Source organism: Colias croceus, chromosome 30 (genome assembly GCF_905220415.1).
Source record: "Colias croceus chromosome 30, ilColCroc2.1".
Taxonomy (NCBI): domain Eukaryota; kingdom Metazoa; phylum Arthropoda; class Insecta; order Lepidoptera; family Pieridae; genus Colias; species Colias croceus.
In genome coordinates this window covers 2,827,259-2,849,623 of record NC_059566.1, presented here as the reverse complement: position 1 = coordinate 2,849,623, position 22,365 = coordinate 2,827,259, and the positions used below count along the sequence as shown (strand labels likewise).

At 34.0% G+C, this 22,365-nt stretch overlaps 1 protein-coding gene across 2 annotated transcripts; it reads right to left on the bottom strand.

Moving 5' to 3' along the window:
• Positions 1-9,744: 9,744 nt before the first annotated feature.
• On the bottom strand, positions 9,745-22,153 carry LOC123704683 (cholesterol 7-desaturase nvd-like). 2 transcript variants are annotated; one of them, XM_045653102.1, is made up of 9 exons: positions 22,135-22,153; positions 17,133-17,386; positions 16,536-16,725; positions 15,867-16,052; positions 14,833-15,005; positions 12,998-13,103; positions 12,238-12,362; positions 11,103-11,273; positions 9,745-10,394 (listed from the first exon to the last, which is right to left on the bottom strand). In XM_045653102.1, exons 1-9 carry the CDS (start codon positions 22,139-22,141, stop codon positions 10,230-10,232), a joined length of 1,377 nt encoding a protein of 458 aa, XP_045509058.1. In that variant the 5' UTR covers positions 22,142-22,153; the 3' UTR covers positions 9,745-10,229. The 2 variants fall into 2 exon arrangements, with proteins under 2 accessions (XP_045509058.1, XP_045509059.1); XM_045653103.1 differs by lacking the exon at positions 22,135-22,153 and adding an exon at positions 20,767-20,868.
• Positions 22,154-22,365: the final 212 nt, after the last annotated feature.

Sequence of the window (22,365 nt, the reverse complement as noted above, 5' to 3'; positions counted from 1 at the left end):
GTATGGATGTTAATAGTCTTATATTGATAATCTCCGGAAATAAATACTACTAGCTTTCCGCCCGTGGCTTCGCCCGCGTCTCCAAAGAAAAACGCGCATAGTTCCTGTTTCCGTTTGATTTCAGGTATAAAACATATCCTATATATTTTAAAATCCAAGTTACGCTCTATATCTTAATTTCATTGTAGAAATTGAACGCGCGCTCATAAGTTTAAAATAAAACATTTTTTTTGTAACTTTAAAGTGTTCGACTTTCCCATAAACTAAACATGCGCATACGCTGAAAGCCGCGATTCTAACACAAGACAAATCTATTGTAAAATTTTCAGATCGATAGCTTCTTTTCTCTTTGAGCTAGCGCGCAAGAGCAACTTTTGTCTCCGCAACTATTTTGTCTCTCCTATCAACTCTATCGGCTAGTAAGAAAGTGCGCGCACGTAGCGGCGCAACTCCCCATAGAGTTGATGGGAGAGACAAAATAGTTGCGCAGACAAAAGTTGCTCTTGCGCGCTAGCTCTTAGAGTAATCGTTAGGAAAAAAATTGACACATACAGACGCACACATACAGACGTACACACACACATATTTTTTTTTGGGGAAAAACTTCGAAGAATATAAAATATAGCTTTCCGCCCGCGGCTTCGCCCGCGTTTTCAAAGAAAAACCCGCATAGTTCCCGTTCCCGTGGGATTTCAGGGATAAAACCTAGCCTATGTTACTCGTGGATAATGTAGCTTTCGAATGGTGAAAGAATTTTTCAAATCTGCCAAGTAGTTTCGGAGCCTATTCAATTCATACAAACAAACAAACAAAAAATCAAACCTTTCCTCTTTATAATATTTGTATAGATATAAATGTTCAGTAATTATATAGGCCCATAAATTGTTTCAGCCCAGGGCCCCATACGTTCACGATCCGCCCCTGTCAGTATTAGAACATTGCATAGAATCTTTTCGAACGCACTAAGAACAATGAAAGTATGATCTACGCCTGTTTACACTAAAATAATTATTTGACATAGTGGGGTTACAATAAGCGTTCGCTCGTTTGATGTAAATGCATCATTGCAAGTAATTATCGTATTCCAATGAATGCTAGGGTCTTTTTTGCGGCGTAATCTATACTAATATTATAAAGCTGAAGAGTTTGTTTGTTTGTTTGTTTGAAGGTTATTTGAACGCTAATCTCGTGAACTATTGGTCCGATTTGAGAATTCTTTCGGTGTTAGATAGCCCATTTATCGAGGAAGGCTATAGGCTATATATCATCACGCGACCAACAGGAGCGGAGCAAGGCGGGTGAAACCGCCGAGAACTAGTCCTAACTAATATTATAAATGCGAACGTAACTCTGTCTATCTTTGATTTGCATGAAATTTGGTACAGACATAGCTTTAAAACTGAGAAAGGATATAATATAGGTTTTATCTCGGAAATTTCGCGGGAACGGGAAATATGCGGGTTTCTTTGATGAATTCGAGAGCGGATAACTAGTGATTTATAAGGCCTGTTGCAGAGCTACGGACCATCAGTGCGTAGGTACGTCAGTCGCGCTTGTCATAATATGTATGGATATTCGCGTGCGTATGGTCGGTCTAGCTATGAACGGTTTTATGAATTTCCATAAATATGACAATCGCGACTGACGTACGCACTGATGGTCGGTGAAGCTCTGCAACTGGCCTAAAATCAAGAATGTTTACAAGCATTTTGTAATAATATTAATCGTATGTACCAAGTACCTATGTTATTGTGAATATATGCTTCACAATGGGCAGCGTTGGACGAGTAGAGGCAATCACGATAGTGTAGAGCCAAAATGTCCGTCATTGTAGATGTTTATTCATAACTAGCTGTGCCGCGCGGTTTCACCCGCGTGGCTACGCTCCTGTTGGTCTTAGCGTGATAATATATAGCCTATATTACTCGTGGATAATGTAGCTTTCGAATGGTGAAAGAATTTTTAAAATCGGTCCAGTAGTTTATGAGCCTATTCATTACAATCAAACAAGCAAACAAACAACGTTTTCCTCTTTATAATATTAGTGTAGATTGTCGTAATGGCGGCAAAAATCGACAATCATTTGTTGGGCCAACGATGCCCATTGTGTAGAGACTAGAGGGTCTATTAAATTTTAACAAAAGCAGTGGATAATAGTAAAAAAAATTAAAATATGCATTATTATAAAATAAAAAAAATAATTAGGCGTCACGTGAAGGTATTAAATCAGACAGTGGAACCAAATTTATTAAAATTTAAAATAACGGTGATGATATGATTTCAAATACAATAGATTAACTTATATTAATTTAGATAAACTTATGCAAATTAATAAAAAGGCCTATGTACAGTTTTAAAAAGTTTCTGTGTAATTAAACACTTTCACTATAATAATTCAATTATTATCTTAAATAAATTATAATAAAATGAATCGCCAAATGTGTTAGCGAATTCGAGAACAGCTCGACCTATTCCGCGTTTTTTTTACGTTTTTATAAAGGCATAAGGAAGGTTCTTATGGGGAGAAAACACGAAAAAGGGTCAATAGGGCAGAACAATGTCTGCTTGGGCAGCTTTATTAAATAAACTAGCTTCCGCCCACGACTTTGTACGTGCATCCCCGTTTTTCCCCGTTCCCGCAAGAATTTCGGGAAAACCTTTCTTAGGAGACGCCTATGTTATGACATCTACCTGCATGCCAAATTTCAGCCCGATACGTCCAGTGGTTTGGGCTGTGCGTTGATAGATCACTATCAGTCACCTTTGAGTTTTATTTATATAGATATTTACCTATATGATCAGTCAGTTTCACAACTTCTGGATATCTTCCGTATACTGTTTATTAACTTTTACTGGTACCTACTTATCTGTTAAATTGAAATATCTGAACATCTCAAATACTTTTACAAGCTTGAAACCCGCGGCTTCGTCCGCGTAATCAACAACAGCGGTGAAAGCAGTGGCCTTTTGGTCATTGTTTTCTCCATATGCTGCCACTTGTTGTGCTCTTTTACTAACTAATGTACCTATTGTGTCTTTACTTGTAATTTTCTCTGTGGTGCACAATAAAGTATTTTTGTTTGTTTGTTTGTTATGCTGAGTCCATACCCTTTTCGTGGTGATTCTTTTATTTTTTATCTGTATTATTTTATTTTATTTTTTTTGTTTTGTATGTATATCTTGTTTTACCACGAATAAATGAATTCTATTCTATTCTATTCTATTCTGATCAATGAAAATTGAAATAATGAGAAGTTTCACGGCTGTAAAAAGCCTATGAAAAATATTTTAGCCTCCTAACTATTTCAACACATATATTATATTTTTCCTACTAATATTATAAATGCGAAAGTTTGTGAGGATGGATGTATGTGTACTTATGTTTGTTACTCTTCCACGCAAATACTACTGAACCGATTACAATTAACTTAGCACGCCTAATATGAAAGTAACTTGGTTTATCACATAGGATAAGTTTTATCCCGGAAATCCCACGGGAACTATGCGGGTCTATCTTTGAAAACGCGGGCGAAGCCGAGGGCGGAAAGCTAGTCTATCATAAAATCGCTCCTTTGTGACGAGAATAAAAGACAAAGATACTTTCGAATTTATTGTATTAGGTATTAAGATAGTCTATAAGTACTAATATTAAAAAGAAAATATATTATATACAAATAACTTTAAAAAATTTAACGATCGATTTTGAAATATAATAAGTAGTAATCAATCATGAAATGTTTTTCAATCTATGTTTCAACAAAAAGCTACATTATTTACTAGATGTGCCGCGCGGTTTTACCCGCATTACTCCACTCTTGTTGGTCTAAGCGTGATGATATTATATAGTCTATAGCCTTCCTCGATAAATGAGCTATCTAAAATGAAAAGAATTTTTCAATCAGTCCAGTAGTTCCTGAGATTAGCGCGTTCAAATAAACAAACAAACTCTTCAGCTTTATAATACTTATTAAGTATCGTCAGTAGTTTCTTATTAAAGTGTATTAATATAATTTAATATAACTAGACTATGTTGATTTAGAAAATATAGTATGGTTTACAAAACCCAGTCATAATTTTATTAAAAAATGCGAAAAAACTTTTGAATTAATTGCGGAAAGAAGTTCTACAAAATTATGTAAATTAGTACAAAACTGTTTCCTGTTTAAATAGATGTTGAAATATTTTTATAATTTAGTATCCTACTTTATACATATAGGCGTTTTTTTATTCAAAATTAACAAGCACGATTCCTACATTTTTTACATAAGTTTTAAATTTAGTACTACTTAAATAAATCTTTATACTACTACTAATTATTAGTAACTACTTAAATAAACCTTAGCATTAGTATAACCATTAATTAAAATAGAGACTTATTATAAATAGATTTACTTACCCGTATTATATTTGAAGGCTTCACATACCCGCGATAGAATCCAAAAAGTATCACCATCAAAAGCACAGATAAAACAATCAAATAAAAATAAACATAAATAACTCCTACAACTGTATAAGTCAAAGACCACAATCCTTGGAAAAATATAAAAAACATTTCATTCGAATCCCATTTTTCAACAACACATTCTTTTTCCCGCCAAACTCCATGTTCTAAATTTCGGGAATCCATTTTCAAAATGTGCTGTCAATTTTTTTTCATCGATATTTTTTTCTTAATTTTTTTTTTCACTGTAAGTGGCCAGTGACACTTTTTTAATAAATAAAATGATTAAATATAGATAAAACAATTGAAACACTGCTTTACTAGTTTACTTTGCATCTATAGTAACGTGAATTACCACTCCCAAAAGATAAATTCGACTGTGTTTTATATCAATTGCTTCGCTTAAGAATTTCAGTTTAATACATTTTAGGGTTCCTTTGTATTTGTTTTTATTTATTATATCTAGATAAGTAAATTTATTTTATATGTTATTTTAGGACTGTTTAGAATGATGTTATTATTATTTTCTCAGTGTGTAAATATTACTTAGTGACACATATTATAGCATACTATAAAGTTATTTTTAAATTATTATAGAATACATAGTTACTGTTAATTAATAATACCTATGTTTTTATGTATCGTTTGTTTGAATACGAATTCGGAGTTTTGTGAAAATTATCTATTATTTTTTTATGTATAATGTAATTAGATATTTTATAATTTCGATGTTCTTTCCCAAAATGATATCATCGTATAATAAATACCTATATACATAACCTTTTTGCTTACGCGTCGTGTGATAATCTATACTTCCATACGTCTTATATATATTAATATTATAAATGCGAAAGTAATTCTGTCTGTCTGTCTGTTACTCAATCACACCTAAACTACTGAACCAATTTGCATGAAATTTGGTATGGAAATATTTTGATACCCGAGAAAGGACATAGGCTACATTTTATTGCGAATATTTATATGTACCACGTGCGAAGACGGGGCGGACCACTAGTAATATTATAAAGCTGAAGAGTTTGATTGTTTGTTTGTGTTATAAGTATACATGTATAAAGTTATAATATATAATATTATATTAAAAAGCCTTCCGACTTCTTACTTCTTACCTATTATAGGTAAAGGGACGTTGTCGGAAGGCTTTTTAGTCAGTATGATAGGTTAGGTTACGTTCAGATTATTTAAAAATTAAACAGGAACCGTCGATTCATACCTGCAGCTGCACTTGGCCGACGTTTGGGAAGTAAATTCTTGGCATAATATATTATAACTGCGATATTAGCATGAAGTCTAATGAAAAAGAATTCGTTAACTTAGTAAATACTTGATAACGGATCCAATTTTTTGACCGACTTCAAACAAAGGAGGAGGTTATCAATTCGGCCGGTATGTTTTTTTTATGTATGTACACCGATTACTCCGAGGTTTCTGAACCGATTTACGTGATTCTTTTTTTGTTCGATGCGGGATGGTGTCGAATTTGTCCCATAAAAATTTTATTCGGATAGGCCCAGTAGTTTTTATTTTATGAGCATTTTTGTCTGTATTTGTAAATGTTGCAAGTGCAAGTTTGAAGTCGGTTGTTTTTAACGCAGTTATCACTTGTAGTTTGCAATCTTTTATACGTAGAGTAATAAAAATTATACGGAACCCGCATTCAGTATAACAACTCACACTTGACCGTGCGGATTTATTTAGAGTTTTTTATCATCTCATCACAACAACTAATAAGGATGCGAGAAAAACCTCATTAGTTACATACGAAGCATTTTATAGTGCTAATCATGTTCAAAGCCAAAGAATTAAGGTATTTTTTTTGGATTTATTCTTGGTTGAGATATGGTTGAGATAGATGAAAATAGGTACCTAATAGTAACTCACCTGGAGAGTTGGAATACCAATTTTGGTACCTAAGGGTTTATATTTTTTAAGAATTATCTACATATTTAAAATAATTAATCTGTGTACATTTTATAATCAAACTAGATGCGCTTCGCGGTTTCACCCGCGTGGCTCGGCTCCTGTTGGTCTTAGTGTAATGATTATAGCCTTCCCCGAACATCGAAAGAATTTTTCAAATCGGACTAGTAGTTCGAGAGATTAGCACGTTCAAACAAACAAACTCTTCAGCTTTATAATATTAGTATATAGGTAGATCAACGAACGAATCCCTTATATTCACAACTTAAATAGCTCTAAGGTATTTTTATATACTTATAAATGGCCAGTTTTTGTATTTTACTAAAATTTATTCACATTAAGTACATAAAAATTTACATTTGAATACAAATTAAGTATATTCATCTTAACTTGTTATTAAAAAGGAACTCTGTGAAAATCTATTTTCACATGAAAACGTATTTTTATATTATTTAAAAGGGTTAAAATAAACAAAATAATTAATAAGCATATTATTTTATTTCACGTTTCACAATTTACAAGCAGTCAGTTTATACAGATTTAAAGGCCTATTCAGATTAGAGCGATATTATACACCACTATTTTTTAATCAGTACATAAAATTTTACAGGGTGTTAAGTACCTTTAAACAATCATATTTGTGTAAGAAATAATTAAAAACACTAACAAACAGAAATGTCCCAAAAATGTCCACATAAATATGTAAAAATTGTTAAACCTATTCTTAGTCAATGACCCACACTAAGTATTGTGTTGTAATTTTCTAGCGTACGATTTCGAATAGGTCCGCTGGACAGCTCCATTGATAAATTCCGGCAAACTCGCGTCGAAGCTCGCCATCCTTCACCCCGCCACCCCCTTTCCCTCTGTGGCCTGCGCCCGCGTCGCAGTTCGCAGTTCGCAGTTCGCACCCCAACGCGCGAACGCGTTGCGACAACGGACAAACAGTGCCTAATTGTTAGCGGAAGTGAAAACTTGCTTTTTTTCGTCGCGTTTGTTTACGTTTTTCCTGGTACAATATCATATCAATTCATATGACGGGATTATGTACTTATGCTTCGTGCGTTCTTTTTGAGTGGAGAAAATGCGAGTGCAGCAGTACGTATGTACAGATAATAGTACCCGAGTCCCGAACGCTCGATCGCCAAATGTACGAACCGTCGTGGTAAATGCTTACCAGCAGGCGTTGTCACAAAATGCTAACGTGTAATGTACTAGCGTATTTTTAAGAGGATCCTCGACGTAGTACGAATGTCGAATAACGCTGCGGTTCATGAATTTCTCACAGCGGAGTTTGGAAGCCAGTGGATCGGTCGAGGCGGGCCTGCTGCTTGGCCTCCTCGCTCACCTGATCTCACACCCTTGGACCTCTTTTTGTGGAGTGAAATTAAGTGAACAAAAGTGAGCCGGTTAGTGTCGAACAATAATTAAAACAGCGCATATTGGATGAAGTGAAAAGACAAAAAAAACATACCTACTTACTTCTCTCGTTAAAAAACAATTTAATAAAACGTGCACGTCTGTGTATTGATAACGGTGGTGGACATTTTGAAGGACAATTTTATTATTGAAATACTTGTAAGGTTAGTTAAGATAATTGTAAATACCAGCTGATTCTAACTTCACACGCCAAAATTGTTTTTTCTTTCAATACAGATTAGGTATTGTAAAAACAGCTGATTCTAATTTCTTAAACACGCCAAAATCGTTTTTTCTTTCAATACAGAGTAGGTATTGTAAAAAACAGCTGGTTCTAACTTCTTAGACACGCCAAAATCGTTTTTTCGTTCAATACAGATTAGGTATTGTAAAAAACAGCTGATTCTAACTTCTTAATTTATACGTCAAAATTCGATTTTGATATTGTTTGTTTTGTAATTGCATACCTACGTACCTATTTAATTTATTGTAAAAAAGTAATTATTCCGGTCCTAAGCCCGGATGAAGTATGAAGGGGAGATTTGAATTTAGGAAATTAAAATAAATAAAGTTAGTAACTACATCTCTTGTTTCATTTTATTGCCCAAGGTTAGGTAATACTATCAATGAATAAGTGAATGAACTCTGCAATGTGTCTATGATTTTAGTGAGACTTTCTTAAATAAACAAATGATTATATCTTTGCTATCTATCGATATTATGTAATTCTAACATCATGATCACGATAATAAAGTATTCGCTAACATGTCCCTAAAGTTTTTGTACTGATTTAAAAATAGTGGTGTATACCGCCGTGGGTAGCGGTATCCCGATGGGCACGCGATTAAATCTCTTACATAGTATATTATAGAAACTCTAATCGCATACCGGTCGGCTGTTCGCTACCGTACTCGAATCGGTACGCGATTAGTCTCTATAATATACTACGTAAGAGATTCAATCGCGTGCCATCGGGATACCGCTACCCACCGCGGTAGCGTATACCGCCGCGCTGTAGTTTGAATAGGCCTTAAATCAAGAATGGCACTAATTCTCAACATTTTTCATTGAATTTAAAGTGCCTATTGATTCATTGGACATGTAATTATAAATCTTAAATAGCTTATTACTATAATAAATTGATATTTACATAATAATATGTAATAATAAGGAGATACACAAAAATAAAATGATAAACGATAAAAATGTGTGCGTGTACTAGTGTACGTACACACGTAAGAAGTCAAACTTCTTTATGAACTTATTTTTCAAAAAATAATTTACTCTATGTAACTTTACAGAAATAGGTACGTCGAATCACGCGTGGTAGGGATAAGAAAAAGATGGCGCGTAACGGAAAAATATAACGCGAAACGAAAAAATTTTTACACTGAATGTTACAGCTGAGGCTGTAACATTTATGATGAGATTCTGTCAGCACCATATTAAATAACGAGTCGAGTGACTCTAAAGACTAAATTATGCTATAAATGTATATATATTATAAAGTATGAAAGTTTTGATGTTAAAAGTAAGTATGTATCATTGTTTGCCAGTCAGAGAGGAAAATCGGCTGAGTGAGTTGAGAGGAAAACAAGATCAGCAATTAAAATGAATGAGTGTAGAATTTATGAATTAATACTGCTAGCACCAAGTAGAAGAAGTTAAAGATATCTATTTCAGCACAACAGAAAAAAAATATATATAGAAAACTGGCTGACCGCCCGCGGCTTCGCCCGCGGCTTCGCCCGCTTTGTCTAAAACCTAATAAATAATATACTAAAACCTTCCTCTTGAATCACTCTATCTATAAAAAAAAACCACATCAAAATCCGTTGCGTAGTTTTAAAGATTTAAGCATACAAAGGGACATAGGGACAGCGACTTTGTTTTATACTAAAAAATTAATTTGAATTTGAATTTGAATTTACTATGTAGGTAGTGAAAGTTAAATTAAGGATAAATGGTCAATAGATATGCTATAGCATTAACTAGATATTATTAAGAAGAAAAAAAAATAATTAAAGTAACAATAGGTATATACTTATGTAGACTGTTTCTGGATAATAAGAAAATAAGCTTTCAACTTCTTTTTAAAAGTGTCCCTTGATTGAGAATTTCGAATGGGAGGCGGGATATCGTTCCAGCATTTCGTAGCAAGAAATCTAAAACTTCCTCTAAAGGCAGCCGTTTTGTATTTAGGCACAGAATAAATATTTGTGCATGACCCACAGTCACTTGAAGCTTTAGAGGTTCTCAATAAAAGTTTATCATACAAGTAAGAAGGTTGTTTAAATTTTAATACGTCAAAAAGGACACTAGCAAAGTAAAGCTGTTGCCGGTTTTTCATGTTTAGGTATGGTGAAACCGTAAACTGCCAGTGAAGTCCCATGATATCTTCTGTCTTTCAGACTTTCACTCGTTACCATGGTTACCAGTCGAGTGGTTTAGTCATAGCATCTCGCATGGACACACTATGTTCGCTATAGAACTGCGAATACCAATCGCGAAAGGCCCGAATCGACTTGTCCGCCCGTACGTAGGGGGGTGAGCCGATATGCTTCTTGTTGTTCCAGACTACCACGTCGCGTTCGAACTGAAAATATACAACAATTATTAAAAACTAGACTCACAATTTACTTAGAAACAGTGGAGTAAGGCGACGATTTTGGTATCTTTGAATCTTGCCTATGAAGTTTCACTTCTGACACGTGTGCTCGGCACACACCCTCTTTTTTGACAACTAATTTGATCATTCATTCTTCATTGTGGTTTAAGGGGAAGCTCCCTAAATTTTATTTGAATTTGCATTATTATTCTGAAACAGTCACACATACAATCAAAATGGAACTTTATTGGGTCTTTTTCTTTCTATGTAGGTAAGTAGTTACAAGACAGTTACGAAATTGTAACATTTTCGCTCGATTCATTTTTTATTACAAAATTATGCCTTTTTTAAGGATTATTCAATTTTTTTCAAGATTTACTTGGACAGTAAGAAATTAATATAGTTTACTATCGAATCCCAAGATATTTTTTCTCTAGATCAATTATTACTTTAGTTATAAACGAAATAAGAATTGAGAATTACGAGATTTAGTTTCGAGCTCGAACGCGATTAAAAAGCGCACGCGATATTCAACTTTATTACGGCTGTGATAGCGTCTAGCACCGTAGCGGTCTAACCGGTCTCTCAGTGACAGAAATTATGTTAGGGAGCCTCCTCTTAATAGCAGGTTTTTACGTCATGTAACTAAACAGGTGAGCATCTGTTGCTCAAAGAAATATGTTATGTTACTATTACCTGATAAGCCTCAGCCAATACAAGAATAGCGCCGAACAGCGCATTACGAGCTGGCGAATATATTCGATGCACAACCTTCTGTAGCATCGGGCCTATTGGTGTTACAGATTGTGACACTACAGTGGTGCCGAATATTGAGTTTAAATGGATACGGACGTGGGCTGGACCGATCTGGGAAGAAATAAAAGAAAAAAAAAATTGGTTGTCTGTAAAGTCGGTTTACTGACGATAGTTGACGTGACAACGATTGTGCTTCTTTGTCGCTCGTTCCGAGCTCTCGCTTACACTTCAAGCCTTACATGGAACGCCTCAGAGCGAGGTAACGCCGCATGAGTCATGTTTTTTCGTGCGTGCAGCCGGCTATATCGAATTATAAGACGTTGTCACGTCAAAGATGTAATAAATTAAACAGTTGAATAAGGCAAAATAATATTTTTTATCGTACAGCACTCTCGAAATAGACAAATATATTATTATAATATATTATTATAATCAATTTCCTACCACTCATCTATGCTAATATTAGAAAGCTGAAGAGTTTGTTTGTTTGTTTGAACGCGCTAATCTAAGGAACTACTGGTCCGATTTGAAAAATTCTTTCAGTGTTAGATAGCCCATTTATCGAGGAAGGCTATAGGCTATATATCATCACGCTAAGAATAATTGAAGCGGAGCCACGCGGGTGAAACCGCGAAGCGCAGCTTGTCATTGATAAAATAAAACATCGTGCAAGCTTTAAACTTTCATACGCTGTCTGTAACAAATCGCATTCGGATATTTTTGACGATTTTGATACGTAAAAAAGTACATAACATCAATTATTTCTCATAACAATATTTCATTTAAAACTCAAACTCAAACATTTATTTATTCAATGACTACTCTTAGTAGCACTTTCTAATCGTCATTACATTAGTGTTTTTAACATTTACCACCGATTCGGAAAGCAGTAAAGAGAAGAACCGGCAAGAAACTCCATAGTTGCTCTTTTAAAATCATGTCAATATTACATAATGTGTAACTTATATCTAACTACATAATAAGTATATCATTTGCATGACTGATGAAGAACTTAAAAAAAAATTTTGGTGGTGATGATGATGTTGATTATAATTATTAGCTATCTTAAACTCACCTGTTTAACAGTAACATTGAACGGGAATACATTACAATTCATTATAATGTAGCTCTGATCGATTTTCATCTCAGCTACATGTGGCTCGCTTGTTTTCGTCCATTCTGTTCTCCAAATATGATGGCCTGAAATGGAAAAATATTAATTCAAACTAAGGGTTCATATGCACAATGCGGGCAGCCGCATTGCGGCTAGCAATCCGGCTGACATAACAAGTGATAGTTAACTGCGTTAAAAACAACCGACTTCAAACTTGCACTTGCAACATTTACAAATACAGACAAAAATGCTCATAAAATAAAAACTACTGGGCCTATCCGAATAAAATTTTTATGGGACCAATTCGACACCATCCCGCATCGAACAAAAAAAACGAGTCACGTAAATCGGTTCAGAAACCTCGGAGTAATCTATGTACCTACATACATAAAAAAAAAAACAAAAAAAACATACCGGCCGAATTGATAACCTCCTTTTTTTTGAAGTCGGTTAAAAAAGATTTGATATTATTAATTACCTACATATTGTTCAGATGTGCTATTTATTAGATAGGTTTGAAGTCGGTGCCAAGAACTAAGCACTTATCTAGTATTAAGCCCGTGCACCGACATCAAACCTTTTTAGTAAATAGCACATCTAAATAATAGATAATATTATGTAGCAATGAATAATATCAAGTCTTTTTTATTTTTTACTTTTCCGTTTTTGAAGTTGGTTGTTTTTAACGTAGTTATTTTTTACACTATGTAGTGACACTTACCGACTATATTATTTAAAAACGGCATTTTCCCGCCAATATCAGTCATAAATGATAGTTTGTGGATATAGTTAAGATGTGCCGCATCGGACGCATTTTCAGGAACGTCCTGTGAAAGAAGTTTATTTCAAGATAATATAATTAATCGATGTTGCAAATGTTACACGAATATAAACAGACATAATTCAAAATTTGAGAGAAAGAAAATATTTTTTTACAAATTCTTCATAAACGCATTATATACTTCACTACATACCTAAGGCCTACCTAATACCAATCTATAATATAAAAATGAATCCCAAAATGTGTTGGTAAGCGCATAACTTTAGAACAGCTGAACCGATTTCTTTAATTCTTTTTTTATTATATTCCTTGAAGTACGAGGATGGTTCTTATGTAGAGAAAACGTGAATATGTACCACGGGCGAAGCCGGGGCGGACCGCTTGTTATTAGTATATAAAACAAAGTCGCTTTCTCTGTCCCTGTGTGCTTAAATCTTTAAAACTAGGTACGCAACGGATTTGGATGCGGTTTTTTTAATAGATAGAGTGATTCAAGAGGAAGGTTTTAGTACATAAAACAAAGTCGTTTTCTCTGTCCCTGTGTGACGTGTCCCTTTTTTATGCTTAAATCTTTAAAACTACGCAACGGATTTGGATGCGGTTTTTTTAATAGATAGAGTGATTCAAGAGGAAGGTTTTAATATATAATTTAATCGGTTTAAGACAAAGCGGGCAAAGCAGCGTGTGGTAAGCTAGTTAAAGTCTGTTAAATCTCAAACAAAGTGGTGCAGAAAATTATAGAAAAAGGACTAAATACCTCAGCTATTCATTCACTTCTCAGGAGTACAATAATTAACAGATTTCGGCTTGATAACACCTATTGTCCATCAATTGTAATATTTATATATTCATTACACCATAGAACTGGCCCTTTAATGTAATCATTTGAAATGTGTTAAAAAAATGTGTGCGTGTCCTAGTGTACACACGTAAGAAGTGAAACTTCTTTATGACCTTATTTATCAAAAAATAATTTACTATATGCAACTTTACAGAAATACGTCGAATCACGCAAGATGGCGCGTAACGGAAAAATGTCACGCGTAACGAAAAAATGTTAAACTAAATTTTTTTCCAACCCCGATAAAGAAGTTTCACTTCAATAAGCATTTTTGCACGCCTCATAAGCGAAGCGTTGAGGTGGGTACTACTGTCACTTCGCGCAAAACATCTACATTTTTGATGTCATTTTTGTTATTTAAACTAGTTAAAAAACAGTTTTAAAAAGTTCTGTCTTGGACGTCCGTGTGTCTGTATGTGCGTAGGATTTTCTTGTTAACACGATAGCGACCGAAATACTTTACTAATCGAGTCTTTTTTTTTCTCTTACGCTTGAGTATGCTCAGGAATAGAACCCTTTCATTTTTCAGGGTCTGATTCGATGTGGTTTAATTGTTATTAAATAAACAAAAAAAATATCGACTTTTTTTTTACATTTATAGTGTACTCAAAATTCACCATTATAAACTCGATTCTTTATACTATAAGCCAAGGTTTAAAAAAATAAGTTGGTAGTCAGTCCCTTAAACCGGCGCAGTTTCACATCTAGGTGGGGCCACAAGAAAAATAGCTCAATTATTACGGTACCGCTTTCTTTACTTTTCCAACTGTTTTGAGACAGTACAAGTGCATTGGAACATGAGAACAAGTGTATCTACATACTTATATTATATACACCTTTATAAATAATCAATTTTATTGTAAAGGATGAGATTATGAGGCGTGCACTTTTGGATTTTCCAAACTTTTTCTAGCTTAAATTAAGTCACACTTACCCGTATATAAGTGCTAATCAAGAACTCATTCCTGCCCCTATACCCCCAGGTTTTCGTCTCCTCCAGTTCTGGGACGGTCCACAGCGGGGGTCGTCCCTCAGCGTCATACCACACCCAGACAGCCCCATCCATTTCCATAGTTTGCCAGGCTTTGACTGATATTCCATTTGGTACTGGAAATAGAAATAATTTTTATTTGCCACTTTATTAATCTATACTTAATATTATAAAACTGAAGAGTTTGTTTCTTTGAACGAGCTAATCTCAGGAACTACTGGACTGATTTGAAAAATTCTTTCAGTGTTAGATTGCGCATTTATCGAGGAAGGTTGCGTAGTTTTAAAGATTTAAGCATACAAAGGGACATAGGGACAGAGAAAGCGAATTTGTTTTATAATATGTAGTGATATAATAATCTTTGAATATTATTTAAGGCGTATATTTTGACAATTTTCAAAAGGTGATTGTGAGCGTAGATGTTTATAGTTTAAATTCATAAAATTATATATAAAACACATCTTGAGAAGCGTACAAAGTTTTAATTAAATCTGTCCGTTTAAGGGCTGATTTTTCAATCCTTGGTTAAATCTTATCCGTCCAATAAAGTAGGTATTACACAATAATATACAGATGTCAACTAAAAACTGTCAAAAAGTGGGCAAGTAACACATTTTTAAAATGGTTGTTTAATACGATACATATTCGATGAATAAGTTTTAACTAAGGATTGAAAAATCGGCCCTAAATTGCATCAAAATCCAGTCTAAAGCAGTTATTTACACACAGGTGAAGCTAATAAAAGCGTGTTCATCCTACTATCCTACTAATATTATAAATGCGAAAGTTTGGATGTTTGTTACTCTTTCACGTAAAAACTACTGAACCGATTACAATGAAATTTAGCACACATATCGAGGGTAACTTGGATTAACACATAGGATAGTTTTTATCCCGAAAATCCCACGAAAACGGGAACTATGCGGGTTTTCCTTTGCAAACGCGGGCGAAGCCGCGGGCGGAAATCTAGTACTTACTATTCTTAATATCAGGTATGTACGAGCAGGCGCCATCTTCTCCAAACCTCCAGTGATGAAAGGGGCATTCTATACAATTGCCCTTAACTGCCCCACCGATCCCCATATTTGCCCCTAAGTGGGGGCAAAATGCGTCCACAGCTCTAGCGACACCATCTTCACCACGGTAGACGCAAAATGTTTGACCTGTAGTAGTAATTCTTAGTTTAAGTTTGATAAAGAATTGAAATTTTCTTGTTAATGCTCATGTTATGGTCCTAGACGCTAATTAACTCGAACAACAATTAGAAAAAGGTTCAAAAACTTATTTAATCTTATACATAATTTATTTAGCTGAGTTTTTCGACATACAACCGAACTTCCCTTTTCTAATCGAAAGCAAATAGAATACAGATAACAGATAATTATGTTACTGCAGCTATCTGCCAGAGAATGTTCCGTCAAAATATGTCCGGCTGTTTCAGAAAATAAACGCAATAAACAGACACACATACAACAATAAAATAAAAAAAAAACTGAAATTTTGGCGTACCTATGTGTGTTTAATACATTCATGTTATGCATTTTGAAAACAGATGTTTTATTTATTTACGAGCATAGGTATCGATCATACATTATTGTAACATGACAGCAGACATTCCACTTTACCCATAGCTAAATAAAACTTACCCAAAGCGTCCACAGACGACACCCCTCCAATCTTCAAATCCCTCCCCTCCATTACAGCATACCATCCATTAGGATATGGTGGGGGTATCTTGTGACCCAGGGGTCGATTCGCTTGAGCCCTTGTTATGTGGAGGTCTCTATCCACCCCCTTTATGTATGGGATGTGGCTGAATCCTATGTCTGTTAATTCCTGGAATAAAAGAAACACGCGTTATTATGTTAATTTATGTAGCACTAGCTTTCCGCCCGCGGCTTCACCCGCTTTTTCAAACAAAACCCGCAAAGTTCCCTATTGCAACGACACCTTTTTGTCGTTGTGGGTTTCATCCCGGAAATCATATACGAACGGGAACTATGCGGGTTTTCCTTTGACTAGGTAGGCAAAGTCGGGGGTAGAAAGCTAATTATAGGCAAAATCCCTAGTTAATATACCTACTGTGTATGTCAGTCTATCGGTCTGTTCAACATGTCTAAACTGCTGAACCGATTCGGATGAAATTTGCTTAAAATATAGTTTGAGACCTAAGAACAAAGTGGGCGAAGCTGCGGGCAAATGTAGTATGTAAATAAAATAACAAATAACCAAAAGAAACTTACCCGTATAAAAACTCCTGGATTCAAATACGCTCTATAGATACCGTATAAAATAGCGGCCAATATCACAGATAACAGAATAACACTCAAATATTTATACGTCATTTCGAAAACAGCCAACAATAATGTCCAAGTCAAGTTTAATAAAAATAACAACATCTCCTCTGCTTCCCATTTAAAAATATCACATTGGTTTGCGCGCGCATTTTCAATCTGCATTCCATGGTCCGCCATTTTGAATGCTCCGTCCGCCATGGCTGTTGGAAAATAATGATATTTAAAACTGCGTGATCATCAAATACTTCCCTCATATTTAATTATATAATTACCATTTTTTGGATATACTAAATTTCACTTGGAATTTTTAAGTAAACAATTATAAATTTATGTTTTAAACGGTATAAATTTTAGGATTCCGTATCCAAAGGGTAAAAACGAGACCCTATTATTGAGACTTCGCTGATAGTCTGACAGTCCGTCCTTTCGTTTGTACCCATCCAGTTTACGACCCTAAGCTTGGTCGTAAACTGGATGGGTAACCAATTTTAGTACAGTTGCTCCTTAGCATATTAGTACGGAACCCTTAGTGTTATGAATCTGTCTCGCGCTTAACCGATTTTACACAGGATGTCCCAATGTTGGTATACTAAGCTCAAAGGAGGTTATAGTTTTGCATACGCTAAGTACGTAAAAAATACCTACTTTTAAAATTCCAGACGCATTTTTTTTACATAGATGAAGTCTTAAAACTCTATATTATGTACATCCATAACAAGCAACCCGCCCAGCTTTGCCACCAGCACGTGAGCTTTCTTCAAGATTATGTTTTCATAGACAAAATTCTCACATTAGCGAAGCGGTAGGTATATGCCGGCTGCGCGAAGCCAGAGAAGAAAACATGTATTTTCAGGAAAAAAATTAGCAAAAAATTTTTGACGTGATTTTAATGTTGTCATGATCAGTGTATGCAAGGCTACAAGTCCCTTCGCGCTTAGTATACCAATAGTGGGACACCCTGTATATAATAATTATTATCTTTTCTTCAGTAATTTTTTCATTTTCTTTAAGCTTTTTTGTACGGAATCCTTTTTTGTACGGAATCCTTTTTTGTAGTCTCTTGAGTCCTACTCGTACTTGACACATTTTTAATTATGTTTAGTTGCAGTACATGAATCGTTTTCCAGTCGGCTTTTCATTTAAACTACCTGCTTATATCAAAATTTGTTTAAGAATATAATATTAAACCTCTTTCGTTTTGATAGTGCGAAAAGGTAAAAACAAAATCAGTATTCCATATAAAATATTCATAACGTCCGTTGGTTTGTCACGTTGCGTTGTTGCTGGACGGTAGAAAGTATGAATTTTTGAATTATTGTATCTTGTTATTCTCTGTCTGGTTGTATATGTACAATAAAGTATAAATAAATAAATAAAATAAATTTTGATGTGTATGTCTATACGCATAATATATGTAGGAAAGATTTGTCTGTTTGTAACGGTTTAGCTCTAAATCTATTAGACCAATTTTTAGCATTAAAAAGATGCATGTTTATTTTTTCATAGTTCAATCTTTATCTAGTTACCTACGTAGAATATATTTTGTTTATAGATATGGCTAATTTTATGTTCTATGTAAAAACAATAGATAATATTTATTTCGTATTTATCAGAGTAAAGATTTATTTACTCGTGTGATTACTTACAGGATAAAAAGAAACCTGTGCTAATCCAGACTATTTTCTATATTTACATTTATTTACATTATAATATAATGTACATTAAACTATACTATAATTATATAATACTAGCTTACCGCCCGCGGCTTCGCCCGCTTTGGCTAAAACCTAATAAATGATATTATAAAATTGTCCTCTTGAATCACTCTATCTATTAAAAAAACCACATCAAAATCCGTTGCGTAGTTTTAAAGATTTAACTAAAAAAAGCAAATGTACCTAAGTACAAAGGGACATAGGGACAGAGAAAGCGACTATGTTTTATACTGTATAATAGTGATAAAATATAATAAAGGTGAAGAGATTGTAATTGTATAAACGCAGTAATCTCGTTAACAACCGTTTACAAAAATTATTTATTTCACAGTTGGACATATTATGTACGTGATCCCTGAAAACTTTAGGCAATAATACCTATGTGCTATATGTAACAGTAGATGAATTCAGAGCTTCCAGCTATTCTGTAGTTTAGCTATCGATTAAGGGCTGATTTTTCAATCCTTGGTTAAAACTTATTCGTAGTATAACGTATTTAACTACCATTTATGAAATGTATTCTAAATGCCAGTATTTGACAGTTTACAGGTGATATTTTAATATTATCGTGTAATTCTTTATTGGACGGGTAAGTTTTATCCAATGATTGAGAAATCGGCCCATAAGTGAAAATTAATGAAGGATTAATGTAAGTACAATAAAACATAACGCCAAAAAGTGTCGAATTACCTATCAGGGAATGTCATTGATAAGTATCAACCATAAATAAGTAATTTTTAAAATAGTTTACCTAAATTTTATTTGATTATTATTAATAATTTAAACTTTATTCATCTTTAAAACACGACAGTTGACTTGACAGTTGACACGAGAAATAGGCGCGCGTGTCACGTAGTATTTGTATTCTCAGTGTAAAGTTTCAGCGTTATCGGTCGTTATCTGTCGGTAAGGTTAAAAGTTAAAATACTTTATCTACTAACTTATTCAGAAACTTACAAATAAACTAACTTACATTATAAATAACATGTTAATGAACTTACAAACTGATTAATCATTTTAATGTTCATATTTTGATTTTTCAAGGTTTAGATTACTTTACTATATTATAGGTACTGAGAACTCTCACACTCTTTCATATTAACATTATAATAAATAGGTATACTTTAAAAACTATCTAATTCAAACTTTGTAAACTTATCAAGGATCGGCTACAATACAATAAATTCATGACTACACTACATAGTATAAAACAAAGTCACTTTCTCTATCCTATGTCCCTTTGTATGCTTAAATCTTTAAAACTACGCAACGGATTTTGATGCGGTTTTTTTTAATAGATAGATTGATTCAAGAGGAAAGTTTTAGTATATAATTTATTAGGTTTTAGACAAAGCGGGCGAAGCCGCGGGCGGTACGCTGGTATTCATTATTTTTGTATGAATTACCGGTAAACTGGCATTTTAGTAGTAAAACTGGTCTTTTAGACCTTCAAATTTTCACAATAAAAAGTTAAGTTCTAATAATTTATTTGCGACCTTACATCACTATTTTTCAACTAACTTAGTTAAGGGCCGATTTTTCAATCCTTGGTTAAAATTTACCCGTCCAATAAAGTAGGTATTACACGAATAATATTTAATAATATTTTAAAATGTCACCTGTGCACTGTCAAATACGGACAATTAGAATACATTTTTGAAATGGTAGTTTAATACGGTATTCGATGAATAAATTTTAACCAACTGCAACGGTTGAAAAATCAGCCCTATGTTTATTAATTGATGTAATATCTATAACCGAATTGACAACAAAACATTAATTATTGATCATGCATACCTAGTTTATTTGTTTTATAGTTACAAATAGACAAACAAAATTATTTTTAATATCTATAATATGTATACCTTTATGCGGAATCGTGCCCGCTTACTGGCGCCAATTGTGTATGTTGAAACACAACTTGTGGATACTGATAAATTAACTTTATTTTTATAATACTATAGTACAAACTACATTACACCGCGAACCAAAGAGACAGGAGAAGGGCAAAGACAATAGCAGTTTACTGTGATATACAGACTATACAATAACCAAAATACAGATTATATTTGTACCTATATTAAAACAATTACTATTTTAAAAACATAGATAAAGATATGTTTCTACTTTCTAGATAAGTATTTGTAATACCTAGTGCTTATTTTCAACAATTATTGCATTTTTGAAGTGAAACTTCTTTATCGGAGTTGGGAAAAAATTTAGTGTAACATTTTTTCGTTACGCGTGACATTTTTTCTTTACGCGCCATTTTTTTCTTATCCCTACAACGCGTGTTTCGACGTATATATCTGTAAAGTTGCATAAAGTCAATTATTTTTTTGAAATATAAGGTCATAAAGAAGTTTCACTTCTTACGTGTGTACACTAGTACACGCACACAATTTTTTATTTATATAAGTACAGTATGTACTAGCTTACCGCCCGCGCCTTCGCCCGCGTATTCATAGAAAAATATAAGTTCCCGTTCCCGCGGGATTTGCGGGATAAAACCTATCCTATATGTTAATCCAAGTTACCCTCTATATGTGTGCTTAATTATTTCGGTTCAGTAGTATTTGCGTGAAAGAGTGACAAACATACTTACATACACCTACACATACATCCATCCTCACAAACTTTCGCATTTATAATATTAGTAGAAAAGTTAGAAGACTAGCTGATCCGCCAGACGTTGTCCTGTGTTCGCGCAAATTCGGCCTCGTCCGAGATTTCAAGAAAAACCCGCATGGTGGTTCGCATTGCGGGTGAAGCCGCGGACGGAAAGCTAGTCTACATCTACACTAATATTATAAAGAGGAAAACTTTGTTTGTTTGTTAGATTGTAATGAATAGGCTCATAAACTACTGGACCGATTTTAAAAATTCTTTCACCATTCGAAAGCTACATTATCCACGAGTAATATAGGATAGGTTTTATCCCGGAAATTCCACGGGAACGGGAACTATGCGAGATTTTCTTTGAAACCGCGGGCGGAGCCGTCGCGGTCGGCGGAAAGCTAGTCTGCTATAATATAAAAATGAATCGCCAAAATATGTATTGCCGAGTCTCGAGAACGGCTGTACCGATCACGTTATTAATTTTTTTTTATAATATTCCTTGAAGTACGAGGTTGGTTCTTATGGAGGGAAAACGTCAACATGTACCACGTGCGAAGCCGGGGCGGACCACTAGTTTTAGATAATAAACTAAAATACAATTATTATAAACTTACCCAACATAGAAGTGACCACTACAAGATTAGCTTTTAAACTGACGCCATATCAGATCAGAAACGCTTTATATTTTAATTTTAAATTCTGATATTTGAATTGCCGTATAATTTTCGAGTGCTAGGGGCAAAAAAATATTATTCAGTGCTATTAAAGAAAATGGCGAGACAGTAAATACTTAAATAATTTGAAATACTTAGGAATTCAAAATTAAGTACCTAACTATATTATAA

Coding starts and splice junctions, on each gene's coding strand:
- LOC123704683 (XM_045653102.1), bottom strand. Junction 13,104..14,832: donor TGATTAGCACTTATATACGG/GTAAGTGTGACT, acceptor CTTCTTTCACAG/GACGTTCCTGAAAATGCGTC. Junction 12,363..12,997: donor GTTTTTAAATAATATAGTCG/GTAAGTGTCACT, acceptor TTTCCATTTCAG/GCCATCATATTTGGAGAACA.